The sequence below is a fragment of the Empidonax traillii genome, unplaced genomic scaffold (genome assembly GCF_003031625.1).
Source record: "Empidonax traillii isolate 1590-97213 ecotype Southwest subspecies unplaced genomic scaffold, ASM303162v1 scaffold391:size1093220, whole genome shotgun sequence".
Classification (NCBI taxonomy): Eukaryota; Metazoa; Chordata; class Aves; order Passeriformes; family Tyrannidae; genus Empidonax; species Empidonax traillii.
Window position 1 is genome coordinate 765,741 of NW_020955584.1, and position 17,274 is coordinate 783,014.

The 17,274-nt window shown below is 40.9% G+C and overlaps 1 protein-coding gene across 1 annotated transcript; it reads left to right on the plus strand.

Moving 5' to 3' along the window:
* Positions 1 to 1,675: 1,675 nt before the first annotated feature.
* On the plus strand, positions 1,676 to 8,834 carry MRPS10 (mitochondrial ribosomal protein S10). The gene is made up of 7 exons (XM_027893513.1): positions 1,676 to 1,767; positions 4,845 to 4,903; positions 5,009 to 5,081; positions 6,117 to 6,256; positions 6,745 to 6,853; positions 7,995 to 8,084; positions 8,369 to 8,834. Exons 1-7 carry the CDS (start codon positions 1,732 to 1,734, stop codon positions 8,453 to 8,455), a joined length of 594 nt encoding a protein of 197 aa, XP_027749314.1. The 5' UTR covers positions 1,676 to 1,731; the 3' UTR covers positions 8,456 to 8,834.
* Positions 8,835 to 17,274: the final 8,440 nt, after the last annotated feature.

The window sequence follows — 17,274 nt, forward strand, 5'->3', positions numbered from 1 at the left end:
GTAAGGGGTGACGTTATCGTTTACTGTACCCTTGAGTTTCAGGAGATTAGGCAGCTTTTCTTTCTTTCTCGAACTGCCGGTCAGACACTCCCCAGCAGTTCCGTGCTGTGACACGTTACTTTTTCAGGGGCCATTTGCAGCCCAGGCTCAGCACGCTGGGTGCTCAGCTGTGTGCCACCAGCTACATCCACTGACAAGAAATCTCATAGATTGTGGAGTCTTCATGGTTTGCGAAGTGAAGGGTTTTGTGAGCAGTAACGTGTTGGCTCTTAAGACCATGTGTTAGAAACAGCCCAGCAGAATCTCCTCTCCCTCTCCCAAACTTGTACCATTTTGAACTTCTAAGGATCTTTCTGAGAAAGGCTGCTACACTGGAAAATTGATGTGTTTTCAGGTTCCCTTGTTAATGGTGGGGAAAAAACTGCATGTTTAAGCAAAATGATATTTGAAGCCAGTCAGAATTCTGTTTGAAGAACAGCGTGAAATACCGTAGAAACTTATGGGCTTGATTCTGAAGAACAGCTCTTTATTAAAGTATCTACAGTGGAAAAATTGAACAGGATTTGTGCTAAACTTAGTATCTATAAATATATATATATACATACACATATATATGCCTGGTTCTGTAACATTAATCAGATGCTGTACAGCCAAAAAGATAACAGAACAGTGATAACCAAAGAAGTTATTCATAAAGGAAAAAAAAAAGAAATGTACATTTCCTAAGCAGTACGTGGTTTAGGCCTCAAACATTGACTTCATCATTATTAAGTGTTGCATTGGCTGATGTTAAACATGCTGTTCTGCCTATTTGTACGAGTTGGACATAGTTTTATTTCAGAAAACTTGTTTTCTTGCTGATGGTTGATGATGGAAGACTGTTCAATATTGGACCTAGTCCTCTTTGATAAAACCTGTACATACAGAAAGCATATTTTATGAGAAAAATCTTATTTTCAATATTTAACTGTTATTTTATTAGAAGATGGTTGTGTAAATATTTTAGGTGCTTTAGTGTAAAAAGCCAACTGTAATTTTAGGTGGCAGAGGAAGTAACAAAATAAAAAAAAATATACATTTGATATAACTTGTGATCTATGCTGGTTTCAGGTTCCCACTCTTGGCATTTGACTTGCATAAAGCTAAAGTTCAGGTTAATCCCTATCTGGTTGTGTGTATTTAAGGATGGTTTAGTGGAGTGAATTGGTGCTTGTTTATTCCCCACCCCCTTTAAATATTTGGTACTGATCAGAACCTGTGTTATATCATTAAGAGAAAGGGGTTTATGTGCCATTTCCAGTAATTTTAATACTTTGGTAATATAGAGTTAGCGGGGTTTTGCACTAACGGGCTTGTATATCTTTTTAAAGTATTTTTAAGAGGGAGGGGAAAAGGTTGAAAACTAAGGTCCGTGTAATCGGATTTTCAAAGGATTCCTGGAGAACAGGACGGGGAGTGTCTGTGAGGGGCCCGGCGGGCACGGCTGGCGGGAGGCGGCTGACAGGAAGCTGCTCCGCCGCCTGTCGTGCCCCGCGGCAGCGCCTGGGGGAGGCGGGGACAGGGGCGGGGAGACGAATTGGAAGCTCGCATGGCGCCAAGCGAGCTCCTAACTCGTCTCCCCGCCCCGAGCGCTGCCCTGCGGCCAGAGCCTTTCCCTTGCGGGAAGGGGATGGCGCTTGAGGCCGGGCTTCTCCTTCCGGGCGGTGTGGGGCGGGACGGGGCGGAGACAAGATGGCGGCGGGGTGGCTGTGGCGGCGGCTCTGTCAGGTGCGGCGTGTGGCGGGGGAGGGAACGGGGGAGCCCCGTTCGCCTCGTCCTTTCCCTCGGCGTCTTCATTCCCGAAGGGAAGTGGGAAAAGGGGTCGTGGCAAATGTTATCCTTAGGGCTGCGCGGGAGGGTTGGGGTTGTACGGCGTGGGGCCGTGTCTCTGCACGCCATCGTCGCCTAATGGGTCCTCAGAACTCTTCCCTGCAGCTCTGGGGATTTTCTCCCGGCAGTTGCTCTGGGTGTAAGGGATGGTGAGGAGTAGATCGCTTGGATTGGGACGTCATGTGCCAAGCCTGTTTCTGGTCTTGAAAGTTTCAAATCTTGGAAGTTAACAGCGTTAAAAAGTAGGGAGGCGTTTTGCACTGCCGATGTTTCCTGCTGGTTTTGACTTCTAAAGAGTGATTGCTTTCTCTCAAATTGAGAAAATTCGATGTTGGGTGTTTAGTATTACTTTTTTGAAACCTTAAATTCACTTCTGTGTATGCACTGTATTCTGGACTTGCTTACCTTGCAGGCATCTGCCTCCCCCTGAGTACTTCAGAGTCTCTCAGCCAAGCAAAATTAAGGCTATTTCACGCTAGGAGAGGTGTAATTATGTTTTGTGCCAGGTCTTGGGTGACATAGGAAGTTGAATTCTGTTATGCTGCAGACTTGGAGTGTCTTTTCCACCTTCTATGATGGCCATTAGGCAGAGCACATCAAGTGTATTTAAATCAGAGAATGAAGCTGTTAAAAGTACACTTTACTGCCTGCTGAACAGTGTCTTTACTACCTGAGGTATCCAGTGTATCATTTTGTCAAAATTTGCACAGAGTACCTTTAATTTTAGACATGACGCACACCTGCATAATTAGTAACAAAGGGAGATGGCATGTGGTGGGAATAACATGCACAATCATAGGATATTGGATAGGCTGGAGAGCTTAGCTTGTGGGATAGGACTCTACTGCTTCATCATGTTTTGTTTGATTCATCTTTATTGCACGAAGACGAAAAATTTTGTATCCAAAACCACATAGCACAATATGCTTTGAGTGCACATATTTTTGTATGCAAATAATTAATCCGTATTACAAGCTCAAGCACTTAGCAGTAAAAGAACACGTAATAGAGACTGCATACACACACGCAAAATACAAAACAGTTAAAAGACTTAGGTATGGTTACAGTCAGTAGTCTTACATTTGTTGTCTGGGCTCAGGTTCTGTACCGTGTGCTTGCACACGCAATTTAAGCTCTGCACTGAATACAATGGTTTATGCTCATAGGCTTGTCTGCTTCCTGAAGTGATGTCAGGTGATGGTTATTGTATTTCATATTGCTGTTGAATGGAAGGGAGGCACTATTCTCACTTCAGAGATAGAGAATGGAGGTGCAAGTATCAACATAATTTTATCATAGAATGGCCTGGGTTGAAAGGCACCTAAAGATTATCTAGTTCCAACCCCCTGCATGAGCAGGGACACCTTCCATTAGACCAGGTTGCTCAGAGCCACATCCAACCTGTCCTTCAACACTTCCAGAGATGGAGCAGCCACATCTTCTCTCAGCAATCTGTTTCAGTGCTTCACCACTCTCACAGAAAAGAAATTTTCTCTAATATCTAATCTACACCTTCCCTCTTTCAGTTTGAAGCCGTTCTCCCTTGTCCTGCCACTACACGCTCTTGTAAATAGTCCCTCTATTTTATTAGATGTCATTAGAGAATGATCAAATGTATTTCACTAGTTTCAAGTATTAAGGCTCAAGTAGTTCCTAACATAAAAACTTGGAAACGTCCTGAATGACTGTCAACTACAGTGGCAAATATTCAGTGCTCCTGAAGTTGCTTATTGTGACATGCATTTAAAGAATGTAACACCAGTGGCTCTCTGTGAACATCTAGATTTGAAAGGGTCGCCTAAGGGAAGGCATTTGTACACCAGTCACCTTTGTAAACAGGAAACTGTCCTGCCTCTTCCTGCAGTCATCCTTGTTACTGGAAGCAGCATTTGTAGGATAAGTAGTGATGGAGGCAGAATTCTTTCAGAAAACAGCTTCATTCCCTGCTGATGTCTAATGATTCTATAATGGGTGCTGGAAAACGTTAGGGACCTAGTGGCATCATGTAGTCAGTTATGCATATCCATGAGCAACTACAGTAAGATTACCTAGAAAAGTGTAAATTCTGCCTGCTTTCTGATTAGCCAGTTGCATGCATAACTCTTGGGCACAGTATCTGTCTTCTCTCTTAAAGCTATGATTCCAGCACCTCTTAAAAAAGAGTATCAAGGGGCAGGATAAGAAGATAATTTGGATTCAGCATTTTGCTGCAGCCATGAGGTTCTCTTAGGCAAGTGAAAGTTCCTTCCTGAATCTTTCTTCCCTCAGTGGTCTGTAACTTTGTCAAATGAAGAATTAGTGGAAGGAAGTTAGAAGCCACATAATATTCAGAAGGGAACAGTAATTCCAGTATGAAAGATAGTAGTGTTACATCTTTATTATAACTGTATTACCTTTTTAACACAGAAAAGTCATGTTATCTTTTAAATATGACTCATTAATTTGTAAGAAAAATTTCTGTTTAAATATTCTCTTCAAAAGAGCAAGTGTTCAAAATCACAAGAAACTTTTTTTCGGAAAAAATGGGAAATATCCAATTAAATCCAGAAGTTGAATTTTTGCATTTTAGGGTATTGTTTTCAATTGCTTTTATAAGTCCTACTTTGGCTTGTCACTTGACAAAACTAATATATATTCTACTATGAAAGTAAAACACATACAGAAATGACATCTGATGCCACAAAAAAATACAGTGTTGAAAATATGCTTTGTGGTTGCTATTCAGGTGCCTCATTAGCAAGTGCATACTGTTATTGTGCCTTTAATCTGTTCCTTTTCTGGGTGCTATTGTATACTGAAATATATTTCCATAGTCCTGTTCCAGCAGAGCAGACTTCATACTTTGCCAGATCAGTGCCTAGGAATGTGCTGCACTTCGGTGTACAAAAAAAGTAATTTTTAATAAACCTGTATTAACTGGCTGCTTTCTGGTTTGGGGGGAAAAACCCACAGCATAACTTATCTGTTTTATACAGGGATCAACTTTTCCTGTCAGTTATGCAAGCAGAATTATGCAAAAGCAGTATTTTCTTCCGTAAGTATAAAGGACCTCCTCCTTTCACTGCTCCTCCATAGTCCCTAAAAAAAACCAACTCCATCTTTAACAACTTATTTTATGCTTTTCCCCTTGTGTTTCTAGAAGCTCCAACTTGATGGGAGCACGGCTGGCTGGATCCCATGTTGATACACAGGAGCCTAAGACCAATCCTTTGGTAAGTGTTTTGTAGCACAGTATTTTGTATATTGTCTTAGTTATAAAGAGGACGTGCAGAAAAACTTGAATTCCTTTCTTGCAGCTTTTTAAAGTTCTGTCATAACTATGTTAAATATGTCATAAAGAAATAATTTAGATTACTGGCATTTGAGTTCTTTTGGGGGTTTAGGGGCAAGATTCTTTATCTCACAGTTGCCTCTTAGTCGCTTCCTGCTTTCTGTCTGCAGCCGTAACTCTATGAAATACCAGCTTTTTGGCCACATTCAGTTCAGCACCTGTGGCAGCTTAGCAGCCTTTTGTCCAGGCCTTCAGAAACATCTGACAGACAGTGTTAGATCTGCAGTGCTGACCCAGCCTTCCTGCCGTGTCGGGCGCATGCAGGATTTACTGTGCTAAACTGCTTAGGAGTAAACCTGTGGGAAAATCCGTACTTCTAGACACATCAAGGCTCTTCAGATGATCAGCGAGCCCAGGCCATCAGAAATTGAAGCTCTGACTGAAAATCACAAACTTGTATTTGCACAAACAGAAAGGATAATACTCCTTGGGAAGCCTGCTATGTTTAAATTAGTCCTGTAACTAACTTAGTAAAGTGAGAATTCTGGTTGTTGACCATAATGTTCTGGTTACTTTCCATAACCAAGCAAACTTTTGAGTATTTGGGGTATTCTCTCACTGCTATTTAAAATACAAATACTGCTGCTCCAGACCTGATTTGACAATGAATTTCCTTCTTGGCTTTGCCATTGTTGTCCTCCTTATATTTATCTGGCATTCTTTTGTGGATGAAGAAATTTTACCTAAATGTTCAGAACTTAGCTGACTCTTCAGACTTTCCTTTCCCTGATAAGAGCAAGACCTGTCAGTCCAGGTAATACAGTGAACTTCCCTTAGATAAATAAGCAACTGAACAGATTGTGGGGTGTTTTTCCTCTTTTACAAATGGGGCACACAGGTTAAGGAAACAGGCAGTGTGAGCATTAATTAAGGAGAACATGCAGTGGTAACTCTTGTCCTTTTTTTAAAAATGCAGGTATCTATTTCAGATGAGCCGGAAACACTGTACAAGAGATTGTCCCTTTTAGTTAAAGGTCACGATAAAGCTGTGTTGGACAGCTATGAATATTTTGCAGTGCTTGCAGCTAAAGAACTTGGCATCTCAGTTGAAAAAGTGTAAGTAACAGATCTGTTGAGTGATACGGTGTCAGATGCTTCTTATGTCATCTGCTGTAGTTCAGGTTCTGTGCTTAGAAGTGTTATTTTCTCTTTTTTTTTTAAGAAATGGATGTAACCTAACAGTTTTTTCTCAGATTATAAACCTGACGTTTCTTAGGTGGCAGTACAGTGGTAAGAAAGCAGCAGCAGTTCTGCACTCAGCACTGCTGTAGTGGACTACATGAAGGATGTTGACATGAAGGATGTTGACAGTACTCTGAGTACAGCTGTCAGTGCTGTAGCTTCCCTGAGTTAATGCTGGCTAATACCTGAGCGTTAATCATGCCCATGTGAGTTATAATAACAGACTGCCCTGTACCAGTGTTTCATATTTCCCTGAAGATCTTCTAAATGTCAAATAAGAACAGGGATTCCAGCATAATCTTTGAGATAAACTTGTATTATCGTCCTTTATATAACATGAAATTGTCTTTTTCTTTGTTCAGAGACAAACCTCCGAAGACAATAGAACGATTTACACTTCTCAAATCTGTACATATTTTCAAGAAGCACAGAGTTCAGTATGAAATGAGAACACATTACCTGTGTTTGGAGGTAAGAAAGACGGAAAAGAAAGTGTTATGGCTGCGCAATTCAAAGGTGTTACTAGATGTTAGTTCAAGAGTGAAAACAAATTTCCTATTTACTTGGGTTGGCAAGGAGAGGGTAGGGGAGCATCGGACAGCAGCTGACCTAGGTACATCAAATGTAGCACATGTTATTCTGAATGCACAGCCTATGTAATTTTTGGACTAAAAGGCTGGTTTTGACTATCATGTTAACATCTGAAAGGATGACTAAAAGGATAAGGTAGAACTGAGGATTGTCTTCGTGTGTGTTGTGAAAAGTCAGTGGGATGGAAGCTTTCTCAGGAAGGGAAGAAGATGCATCTGAATCATTGTTGTTGCCAGTCACTAAGGGTTCTGTTCTCTGTGAGTTTGTGTGATGTTTTTGAACAGACATACTTTTGCCCTATGCAGCATCACGTGGCAAACTAAAACTGCGTGGAGGAAATACAAGAAAGGATGCATAGACAAACCACAAGTTCTGTGGCCAGTAACACAGACAGCTGTATGGTTTAGAATGCAGCTGTGGTTGACTTTCTTCTAAGAAAGGTTTACTGCCAGCATTTTGTGGCTCCTGGGTGTCTTACTGTACATTTGCACAGTGCTTAGCAAAATGAGACTTGAAGTCCCCAGACATTTATGCAGTACAAGTGGCTGCCCGCAAACCATAAGCACAATTTTTGCCTTGCAGGAAAAACTGAAACATCAGTAATTCAGTGGAACCAGGAGAAATTAAAAAATCATTGGAACTCTGGAGCTGCAGGATTTATAATAGGCTTGAACTTTGAGGGTGTACAAAAGCTGGTTATTCTTGCATAACCTGTAATTAATTTCACCTGATACCTGCAGAGTTAAGATCCACCACTTACGTCATAATCAGTGCCTGTGGTCCCAGGCAGCATGTGCAGTTCTGTGGAGGGAAGTAACTGCTTTATACTTGTGTGAGAGTTGAGTACAGTTCAATAACCAACTCTGTTCAATATCATGGAAACTGCCTTTCTTAAAAGATGGCAGTTGGCCCCATAGCAGGAGCTAAAAAGAAGCTAGGGCAAACTTTTGGGTTTGGTTTTTATTTTCTGTTTAAAGCATTAATAATAGTAGTTAATTAAAAAACATTACTTCTGTTTTAGTTGAAATACCTAACAGGCAGTACTGCTGCAGTTTACTTGGAGTATGTGCAACGAAACTTACCTGAAGGGGTTGCCATGGAAGTAAAAAAGGTAAGTTTTCACGCCGAATTAATAATTTAATAATTTATGAGACTGAAGTCCTGATGCAAGTACCAGTGACTACTGAAGTCTTTAGAAGGTCAGCCGAGGAAATAGGTGTAAATTGGAAGGAACGTTTTTTCCTGAGTATTACACATTAAAGAGGCTGTATTGCTTGGAAGTGCCACTAGGTGGCATTTTTAATCTGAGTTATATCTCAAACGAGAGTAAATAAAGCAAAGTAGTTAGATGTTAGCTATTTGGTGTAATAAATGGTTGTTTTGTTTTCCTTTTAGACTAAGATAGAGAGAATACCTGAACACATTAAGAAGCCAGTTTGGGATACACTACCTCAAGTGGAAGAAGCTGAAGTCAAGTCATGAACACACCAGGTACTTGGCTCTGTTAGTACTGGAGTTCATTGTTCCTATCAGCCTAATTTACTGTTAAATAAAAGTTCTCTTATAAAGAAATTTTATAAACTCTTGTTTCATCAAGTTATTCTTCCTTATAATTCCAGTACATGTTAGACTGTACAGCTCTAAAGTGAAGAAGTTTGTGATCTGTAACTATGGTTATTTATAATAAGTTTGTAAAAAGTGTGTATATATAAATGTATATAAATTCATCATATCCTTTTGATGCTAGATGGCTTCTTAATTCTGAAATACTTGCAAATCCACTTCACATTTGTGTGATGTTTAATATTATGTATGCCAGATTGTTATCCAGTTACCAATTGGATAAACTCATTCGTTGGATGAACTATTTCCATTCTTTACTTCTTTTACCACGTTTCTCCAGTTTTGCATTCTGGCACCTTTCTTAGCAACTGCCAACAGCAACACTCCAACCATTGCTTTAGGTCTTGTCTCGATTCATCTTCCTACCTACTGACCATCTCCTCTCTTTTTCAATCAGAAAATTTTTAGTTGCATTTTAGAGGAAATCAATAAAAACATCTTATTTCATACCATTTATAAACATCAGTATCTGAGCATGCTGTACTATGTTCTTATGAGTCAGACATCCAAAGCTTAAATGATTCCTTTCTGAAGGGCCTACTTTTAGATCCATACAGCAAAACCGCCAGAATTGCCAATTTCATGCCCTGAAACAGAGGCAACATCTGCCACATAGGAGTTCTGTGCATCACAGCAAAGCATTCCTACCTTCCTAGAACTCCAGTTTGAGTATGAAAGAGTCAAAGCACTGTCAGTATCTCTGTAAACCAGCACTTCTGTCTTAAGGAGAGAGGGAATGTTTTTTCAGACATTGAACTGAACTAAATCCTTAGGATCAGTTCAATATCAATTTGATATCACTGCCTTTTTTAAGGAGGGAAAGATAGATGAAAAGACTTGGCAGCATGCAGGAGCAAAATTTGACTTCCAGTATCCGGTAGCCTTCAGTCTCACCCTTAATCAGGACACAGACTCTTAATACTGCTGCTCTCGCCCCTGGCTGATACTGCATTAGCCTCATCTAGCAAACGAGTTCAACCCAAGTCAGTCATTCAGAGAAGATTTTTAGATATTTGGTTAAGCTAATGCCCTGTCTTTCTAGGTGGAGTTTTACTGTATATGAACTTGGGCAGTGATAAACCTTCAGCCTAATTACCTTTGCTTTCTCTTCCCTGTAATCTGCGTGTGGCATTCAAGGACAGAGACCTCTGGTCTGAAATCCAGTCAGGTTCCTTCTACCCCTTTGCACACAGCTGTGTCCACCCTGCTGGTGTACACTCACTGAGCACTTTGGAACATCTTCAGTAGAAAAGAACTGGAAATACTCAAGAACACAGACAAACCAATAAGCAAATATTTGATTCAATTTTCCCTAATTTAAAGGCTAAGTCAGACAACCATTAACAAGAGGAAAATGGTGCATTTCTGAGTACAGTTCCTCACTGTTAGAAAACTGCTTTTTGACCATCCTCAAGCTTGTATGGGCAGATGTCTAACATTATCTGCCAGTATGAGAAAATGCTTTCCCAAGGGTAACAGAAAATAGATGCCATGTAAAGCTCTTACACAAACACACAGATCAGTAAGAAATACTTAGAAAAGTATCATGAAAGTGGTTGTTAGATATAACAGTGAAACTTCTTCATTCCATCTGTGGTTAGACTGTCTTGGTCTGAATAGGAACTGTGCTAAATACTGGCACTGAAGATAGATAAGTTTTCGAGTCCATTCAGTCTTTAAAATCCTTGGTCACTGCCAGTAAACTGGAGGTGGATTTCCTTCCACAAATACTTAGTGACTAACAGCTGCCAGCCTACTTTAGGTGTCAAAAATACACAGACCAATATATTATGTAAATCAGAGCATTCACTTGTGTTACTTTCCTTTGAGCCATTTAACCACTGAAAAATTGTCAGGAAAGCTCTGCTCAAAGGCAATTGTGGCAGAATCCTATTACTTATGGATTAATATATTTTTTAAAACAGTCTAAATTACCCTGCATGTCCAAGATACCCAGGGTTCATTTGCCATGTGTATCTTCCAGCACAAAAGCAATTTATGAATAGTAGCTTCTGTATCATTTAGTGTGATGCTTAAAGAAACAGTCTCCATTCATTCTTGACATTTCATCGAAGTGCCCTAGAGCATGTATTTCTCCTCCTTAGTAGTCATCAGTCATGTCTGGAATGTTACTTCAGTTTTGGTTTCTACAGTTAGTCTTAATCATACCACTACCACAACTTAATTGTCACAGCATTAATCTGTCTTTACAGCAAGCTTCTTGCTTTAAAAGTCTTTCCTGCCAGTTCTGCATTTCATATGCCAGGAAATTAATTACTATGTATCTGTTATTCCAGGAAGCACTGGAAAAACAGCAAATCCAAGGGATAGTCATTTACCCAGGAAGCTGTGAAATAGGAAGGTTTTACTGTTTGTGTAATATAAAGCTGTAGTTAAAACTCCTTCAAGCCTGCTATTCTCTTAGCTCAGACTGCACTAAGACAGGTGCAGTCTGTTATTTGTCCCTTCAAAATAGAAATTTGGGAATAGAACCTCACATGTTGTTCGTGGCTTTCCCAAGCAAGTGGCATTAGAAAATGCCACCCTTCCTCTAGTTTCCACATTTCTGCAGCCACAAAAATAGCACAACTGGCTTTTAAAAATGTTTTTCCTATCATAAAAGTTGGGGTGACTTCTTGCTCCTATTCAGGCATTTCATCCTGTTTCCTTCTGACTGTTGTAGTCTTCTAAAGTTCAGGAGCTTTTTCCACAAAACCTCAGTATTCATCTTCGTCCATTTGTGTGGTGAAAAATGCAGTTTACATTTCTGGCAGTCATTCGTAAGCCAAACATGATAAATCACTGAGGTCCTCAGGGGATCTGTGTGTGTGACAGCATATCAGTGAACCCCTACATGACCCTGTAGGAAACAGAAATCTGAGAGGTATTTAATTTACAGAGTGAATATGAAAAACCTCAGCCTTTAATACAGACAATTTATTTGTTCAGGTAGGTGCACAAAGCTCACATAACGATTCTCTTCTGCAACACTTACGTGTGGTAAGAGGACAGCGTTATGGGATTTGGGGTTTTGTGTACCTGTGTCACTGTTTAAAATTTCTAGTTGTCTCAAAACACGCCTTTTTTCTGAAATGCTGTTTATTGAATTACAAGAAACATCAGTGATAAAAAGTGCAAATTTTCTTCTACTTAAATAAAATGCTGATTGATATTATCAAAGAGCTCTTAATCAGTGTATCACATCTCTGAAGCAAGGTCTTTTGTTCATCAGCACACTGTTATCACTCATCTTTCATTCCCTCCTGCTGTATAAATATTAACTCCTCTTTGCCTCAATATTAGAATGTTTCCAGTCAAAAATAAGGGGTTTTCTTTTATGTTAGCTGCTGAAAACATTCATAGGGCTTTTCCCCTAAGCCATTAGAGTACAGAAGTTTCACCTTCTGCTCAGAGAAAGTTACAATACCTACATTATGGAGACGCAGTGGCGTCATAAGTGAGTAACACCAACAATATTTCAAACATTTACAGCAACTCCAGATACCTACAGCTGATTAGAACTACTTGAGCCTGCAGTGGCCACACTGCTAAGGAATAGCAGAAGGCTTAGTTTGCCATCAGAAATCAAATATAATGATGAAACTTTCAGACCAAAACAATTCTGCATTATCCAAGAGGGAACCTTAAAAATTATAACATAGATTAGTTCAGTAACTACTAGGAGGAAAAGAAATTCTAATGTTTTAAATAGGATCAGTTTTAAAAGGTCCAGTTCTTCCCTTATGTTGGCACCCACCCAGAAGCAGAGAAAGCCTTAATACAGATTTCTTTCCACTTTCTCTAGCATCTCATTAAAATCTATACCTTTACTTAACCTGTCCCAGTGCAGGGTATTAAAAGTTTGGAAAACCTGTTTTCTACGAACTGGATGTGGATGTACTACAGAACTAGTCTGAAACAATGAAAAGAGTGCAATTCAGTTTTCTGGGTGCCCACAGAAGAGGTTGAGGGCTATGTCTCCATCCCCTTCTTTCATGTTCAGTTTTTCATTTCTGACATACAAGCTGGCAGTTAAACTCTTTACTGCATTATGCATGCTTTCTCAGAAATGATTGTGGGTTTGGGTTTTTTAAGCTGATGTTGCTATAGACAACACATGGATTCAAGGCAGATTTTGTGATTCTTTCTAAAATGCTGGGCTCCCCTCAACAGACTAAAATTTTATTATGTATTATGTATAATATATATAAAATATATATAAAATATATATATTCTCCATATTCCATATTTCTTCAGTGTGTAAGCTTTATAGTTCTTTTAAAAACACTAAATCAAATATAGTGGTTTTTACATGGACAATACATTATAGTAACCACGGTGTAAGGAATTACAGCATCAGTAAATGTATCAGCCATTTGTCAAAAAGAGTGCAGCTTGATTTTCAATATCACTCGAAATACAGCTCACACTGGCAAAAAAAAACAGTGGCAAAGCAGTTTCTAAACTTAGTTTTTTTAAGAAAAAGAGCATTAGGCTAAATATGGCTATTTGAGAACAGATGCTTAATACAGAAGCCCCCAGCATTTCTGTTCTTAGCTCAATTCATGTTGCTTAAGAATAAACAAGTAACTTGAATGCCTAAATTAAAAAAATAGTTAATACTACAGAAAGGAGGGTAAAGAAGTTAAAAAAATCTGTCGCCTTAAGTATGGCCATGCTTCAAAGAACTCTACTTCAAAGAATTCTTTCACCAAAAAGTCATGCCACTTCCTGAAAGTCCTGCAGCTGAACTGGCCTGCAGAAATGGCCCATTCCAGCGGTGCTCACGCTCTTGTGCAGAGCTTTCAGTAGTCTGTAAGTAAGCAGAAAATTTGTGGGGGGTTGTGTCGTAACAATTCCTTTTTATATTTTAAGTCAGCAGCTGCTGAACACTATATTTGGTCACGGCTCTTCTTTTTTATTTTCAGTGGTATTACTTGCTTGTTACTGTCCACATTTATGCAAACAGTACATCAAGGACGCATCAAGATACTTGCCTTGGCAGAGGTGCTGGCTGTTACCAGGAAAGCAGTGATGGATGGAAAGAGGTGACAAAGAAGATTAAGCAGAGATAGTCTGAGATGAGGGAAGACCTGATGTCATCACTTACCTTTCCCATCGCAACCAGACAGTATCTTAAGTCACACATCTTCCTTTTTATTATGCACCACAGAAGTGCATTTAGTAAATAAATCAGCATTCAAGTTTATAAGCTATATGCTGAAGACCCTGGTGTAACTTACACTGCCTAAGTAACTTAGAGCAAATTATTTAAATTCAGCTCTCCATTTTGCATCTGGATAGGAAGAGAGTATATGATCAACATACTTATTCCAATTAAAAACATACACCAAAGTGAGAAAATGTCATCTCCCAAGGGAACAGGGCAAAAGCAAAAGTAGAAAAGCAGGGAGGAAGAAAAGCATGTAAGTGAGCTGCTGCACATGAAATGAAACAAAAGAATGAAGGCAATAAGCTAGCAAGGAGGAATCTATTATGCTCAGATTAGCAGAATTCTTTAAAATGAAGGAAGCGGCTTTTATAACCCATGTGTCTCAGGAACATGTCATGCAGATAAAAGTGCTGGGGATACACAGATAGCAGCAAGAGACTTCTGCTGACAGGGTTTAATTGTGGCTGCTGACAGAATTGGGTCAGCAGAACAGGTTACAAATAATGCAAGCTTTTTACCTTCCTTTTCTTTCCTACATTATTGTTGGAATCAGAGACACTGGTGATATGTTATCATGTTAGTAACCTGGAGTTCCAGTGTAACTTCCATGATTTCACTTCTTCAGAAATACAAGTTCAGTTAGCAGTTTGGTTTAAAATTTTCAAGTGGAGAGATCTAATTTAAGAAAAGGATTATTGTGCAACACTGGGTGGTCACGCTCTCCAGTCCATGGGATACCAGTGTCAGTGCAGCTTTACTGCCAGTGCCTCACCACAGGGAAGCTGAGGTGTTAATCTCCCGGGGAGCACATCTCTTAAGACACTTGTGAATGGCACCACTATGTTTTTAAGTAGTTTAATCCTAATCACCAAATGCTGCCCAAGCAGGATCCTTCTAACACAAGGTGTGGGGAGGAGGGAGGGAGGAGTTGAGCAGAAATAAGGAAGCAATCCCTGGAGTCTCATTGGTTTCAGGCGTTTAATTGAAGTCAGGATGAAGGAAAAGGGGGTGACAGTAGACATTAAGCTACAGGCCCAAATCTTGTAAACTGCTAGAAAAACCATCTGTTATTGTCAAAACAGTTGTGACTAAATGGTCACAGCAGCAAGTGCTGGCATTCAGAGCATCACAAAAGACTGAGATTAATGCATTTTTTAATTCGTGGGAAAAAAAAGGCAGTCCGAAACTCCACCGAGTATTGTGAGATATCATCAGAGCCAATATTTTGGAAAGAGTGTACAAAAACCACTGAAGTCCAAGCTATAACCTTACTGCCACCAAATCCTGTCATTTCCCCTTTTTGCTTCAACATACAGAAATGCAGAGGTTTCCAACTGCTCACTGCCCTAGCAGCTGTACCCAAGTTCAGTCCCCAAAGAGCTTCTGAGCTCTCATAGTTCAGCTCTGAACAGATTCCTGCTCTTCCTGCTGGCTCCCAATGCCAAATTGTGGAAGCTGATAAAAAACAATTTTGCAACATACAAATAAACCTCCTCCTGACAGAGGTAGTATTGATTGGCACAATCTTTCCTCTTAGCTGCCAACTCCACATAAAAAGCCTGGTAGTTGAAAATTGTTTATTTTAGTCAGTGTTGTTACATAACGTGTTGGCTTTGACAGAGCCTGCTAAGGGAATTTCTGCTGCTGGGCACAGCCCACTGCCACTGACAACTCTTTCCTGTGGGGAACTGGGTAAAGCAGGTCAGTAGAATGGATTGGATTAAGACAGTTTCCTCCACACCGGAGGGGTTTATCGAAGGGGCAAGACAGCAGGATTAACAACTCCCCGAGGCTTCTGTGTAACTGAAGTGCAGTTAACGTGCTTGCTTGCTTCAGTCAAATCCATGGATGCCCTCAAGTCAAGATAGACAAGAAGTCAAGGTAGTTAAGAAGCTACAATCACCAGCTGCTAAACCATTTTCTCCTAAAATACTCCCTGCCTCCATCCTATTTGGAATTCCCTTGTTCTCACTTAGTTCTTGTACTCACAGAGGCAAACTCTGTGTGCTTTGCACATAACACCATTTATAGCCTCTCCTTACTAAAGATCAGAGGAGCTTCTGCCAGATCGTACAGAAACACGGGGATGTAAGGAATATAAAGAACTTTAAAGTCAAGAATTGAGTTTGAACTTATTTGACACAATGTAAGGTAGTTTCTGAAGAACTGTTTATCTCCATGCATGCAAAAGTATTTTACTTCACCCCTAAGCAGCGTTCAGTAAGATTTAGCAGTAAGATGGTAGAAGATCCAGAAATTAGTGTGGTTTCATTTGGAGCTTTTGATTTTACCTTTCAGAATAAAACAGTCTGAACTTTAAGGACTTCTGCTGGGTCTCTCCCTCTAGCTTTATTGTAGAGGTTTTCCCACAGCACTGGTAGCTTTTGGCAAAGCACTGCAGATCAGCGGTGAGCTGGGGAAGATGTGGTATCTCAAGTAGTGTCTACCTGAATAGGCCATTTGCAGTGTTCCCCAAGGTATGGAGAGGGTGGGTCACACTGCATTCAGATCATCAGTGCTTCCGCAGCTGGAGATTGGAAGAGACATTGCATTCACCTGGAATGCTGTGGGAATTAAAAAATTTCATCATAGCAATAAAGGTCAGAGCATCCTCTCCATCATTCATGGACTCATTAATCTGTATAAATATCTGAAGGAGGGGTGCCAAGAGGATGGATCCAGGCTCTTCTTGGTGATACCAAGCAATAGGACAAGAGGAAATGGGCAGAAACTGATGCACAGAATTTCCAATGGAATATAAGGAAGAACTTTACTGTGCAGGTGACCAAGCACTGGAACAGATCACCCAGAGAGGTTGTGGAGTCTCTCTCACTGGAGATATTCAGGAACGATCTGGACGTAATCCTGTGCAATGTGCTCCAGGACGACCCTGCTTAAGCACGGAGGTTGGACTAGATTGACCCCCCCCTGTGGTCCCTTCCAACCTGGCCCGTTTCTCTGGCCACTTCCAGGACAAACGCCCAGGCTTGTCCAGTCCTATCCCCTATGTACACGGGAAAAATACACTTTATTATATAATAACATACACATAATAAAATATATATTATGGTAACTATACGCAAAAGCTTGCGGTGCAAAGAAAAACGCAGAAGAAGGCCTTCAACATCCCTCTGCCCACCCTCATTACAGCCTGGGCTCCGTCAGCACTCGCCCCTCGGTGCAGGGCAGCCATCTCCGCCCCTTCGGCCGGCGGGATCGTGGCCGTGGGGAGCAGCCCCGGGCCCGGCGGAGCGGGGCTGGCGGGGCTGCGTTGCGGGATGCGCTGCAGGATGCGGGATGCGCTGCAGGATGCGATCCGCACACGCCGCTCGGCGGCCTCAGCCCCGCCTCGGCAGCGGAAACGCGTCACGGCCCCTACCAAGCTCGGGGTCACGGGGCGCATCTTCGGGACAGCTTCTGGATTTGGGGCACAGTTTGGGATGAATGTTCCCTGCAGGCATTTTGCATTCCCCAGCGGGGCCCGCAGGCACAACCGCCCGCCCCG

Bases quoted from the DNA above. Each gene is read 5' to 3' on its own strand.
- MRPS10 (XM_027893513.1), top strand. From the start codon at position 1,732: ATGGCGGCGGGGTGGCTGTGGCGGCGGCTCTGTCAG. The intron at 4,904-5,008 runs GTAAGTATAAAG...TTGTGTTTCTAG, and splicing joins CAAAAGCAGTATTTTCTTCC to AAGCTCCAACTTGATGGGAG. The intron at 6,257-6,744 runs GTAAGTAACAGA...TTCTTTGTTCAG, and splicing joins GGCATCTCAGTTGAAAAAGT to AGACAAACCTCCGAAGACAA.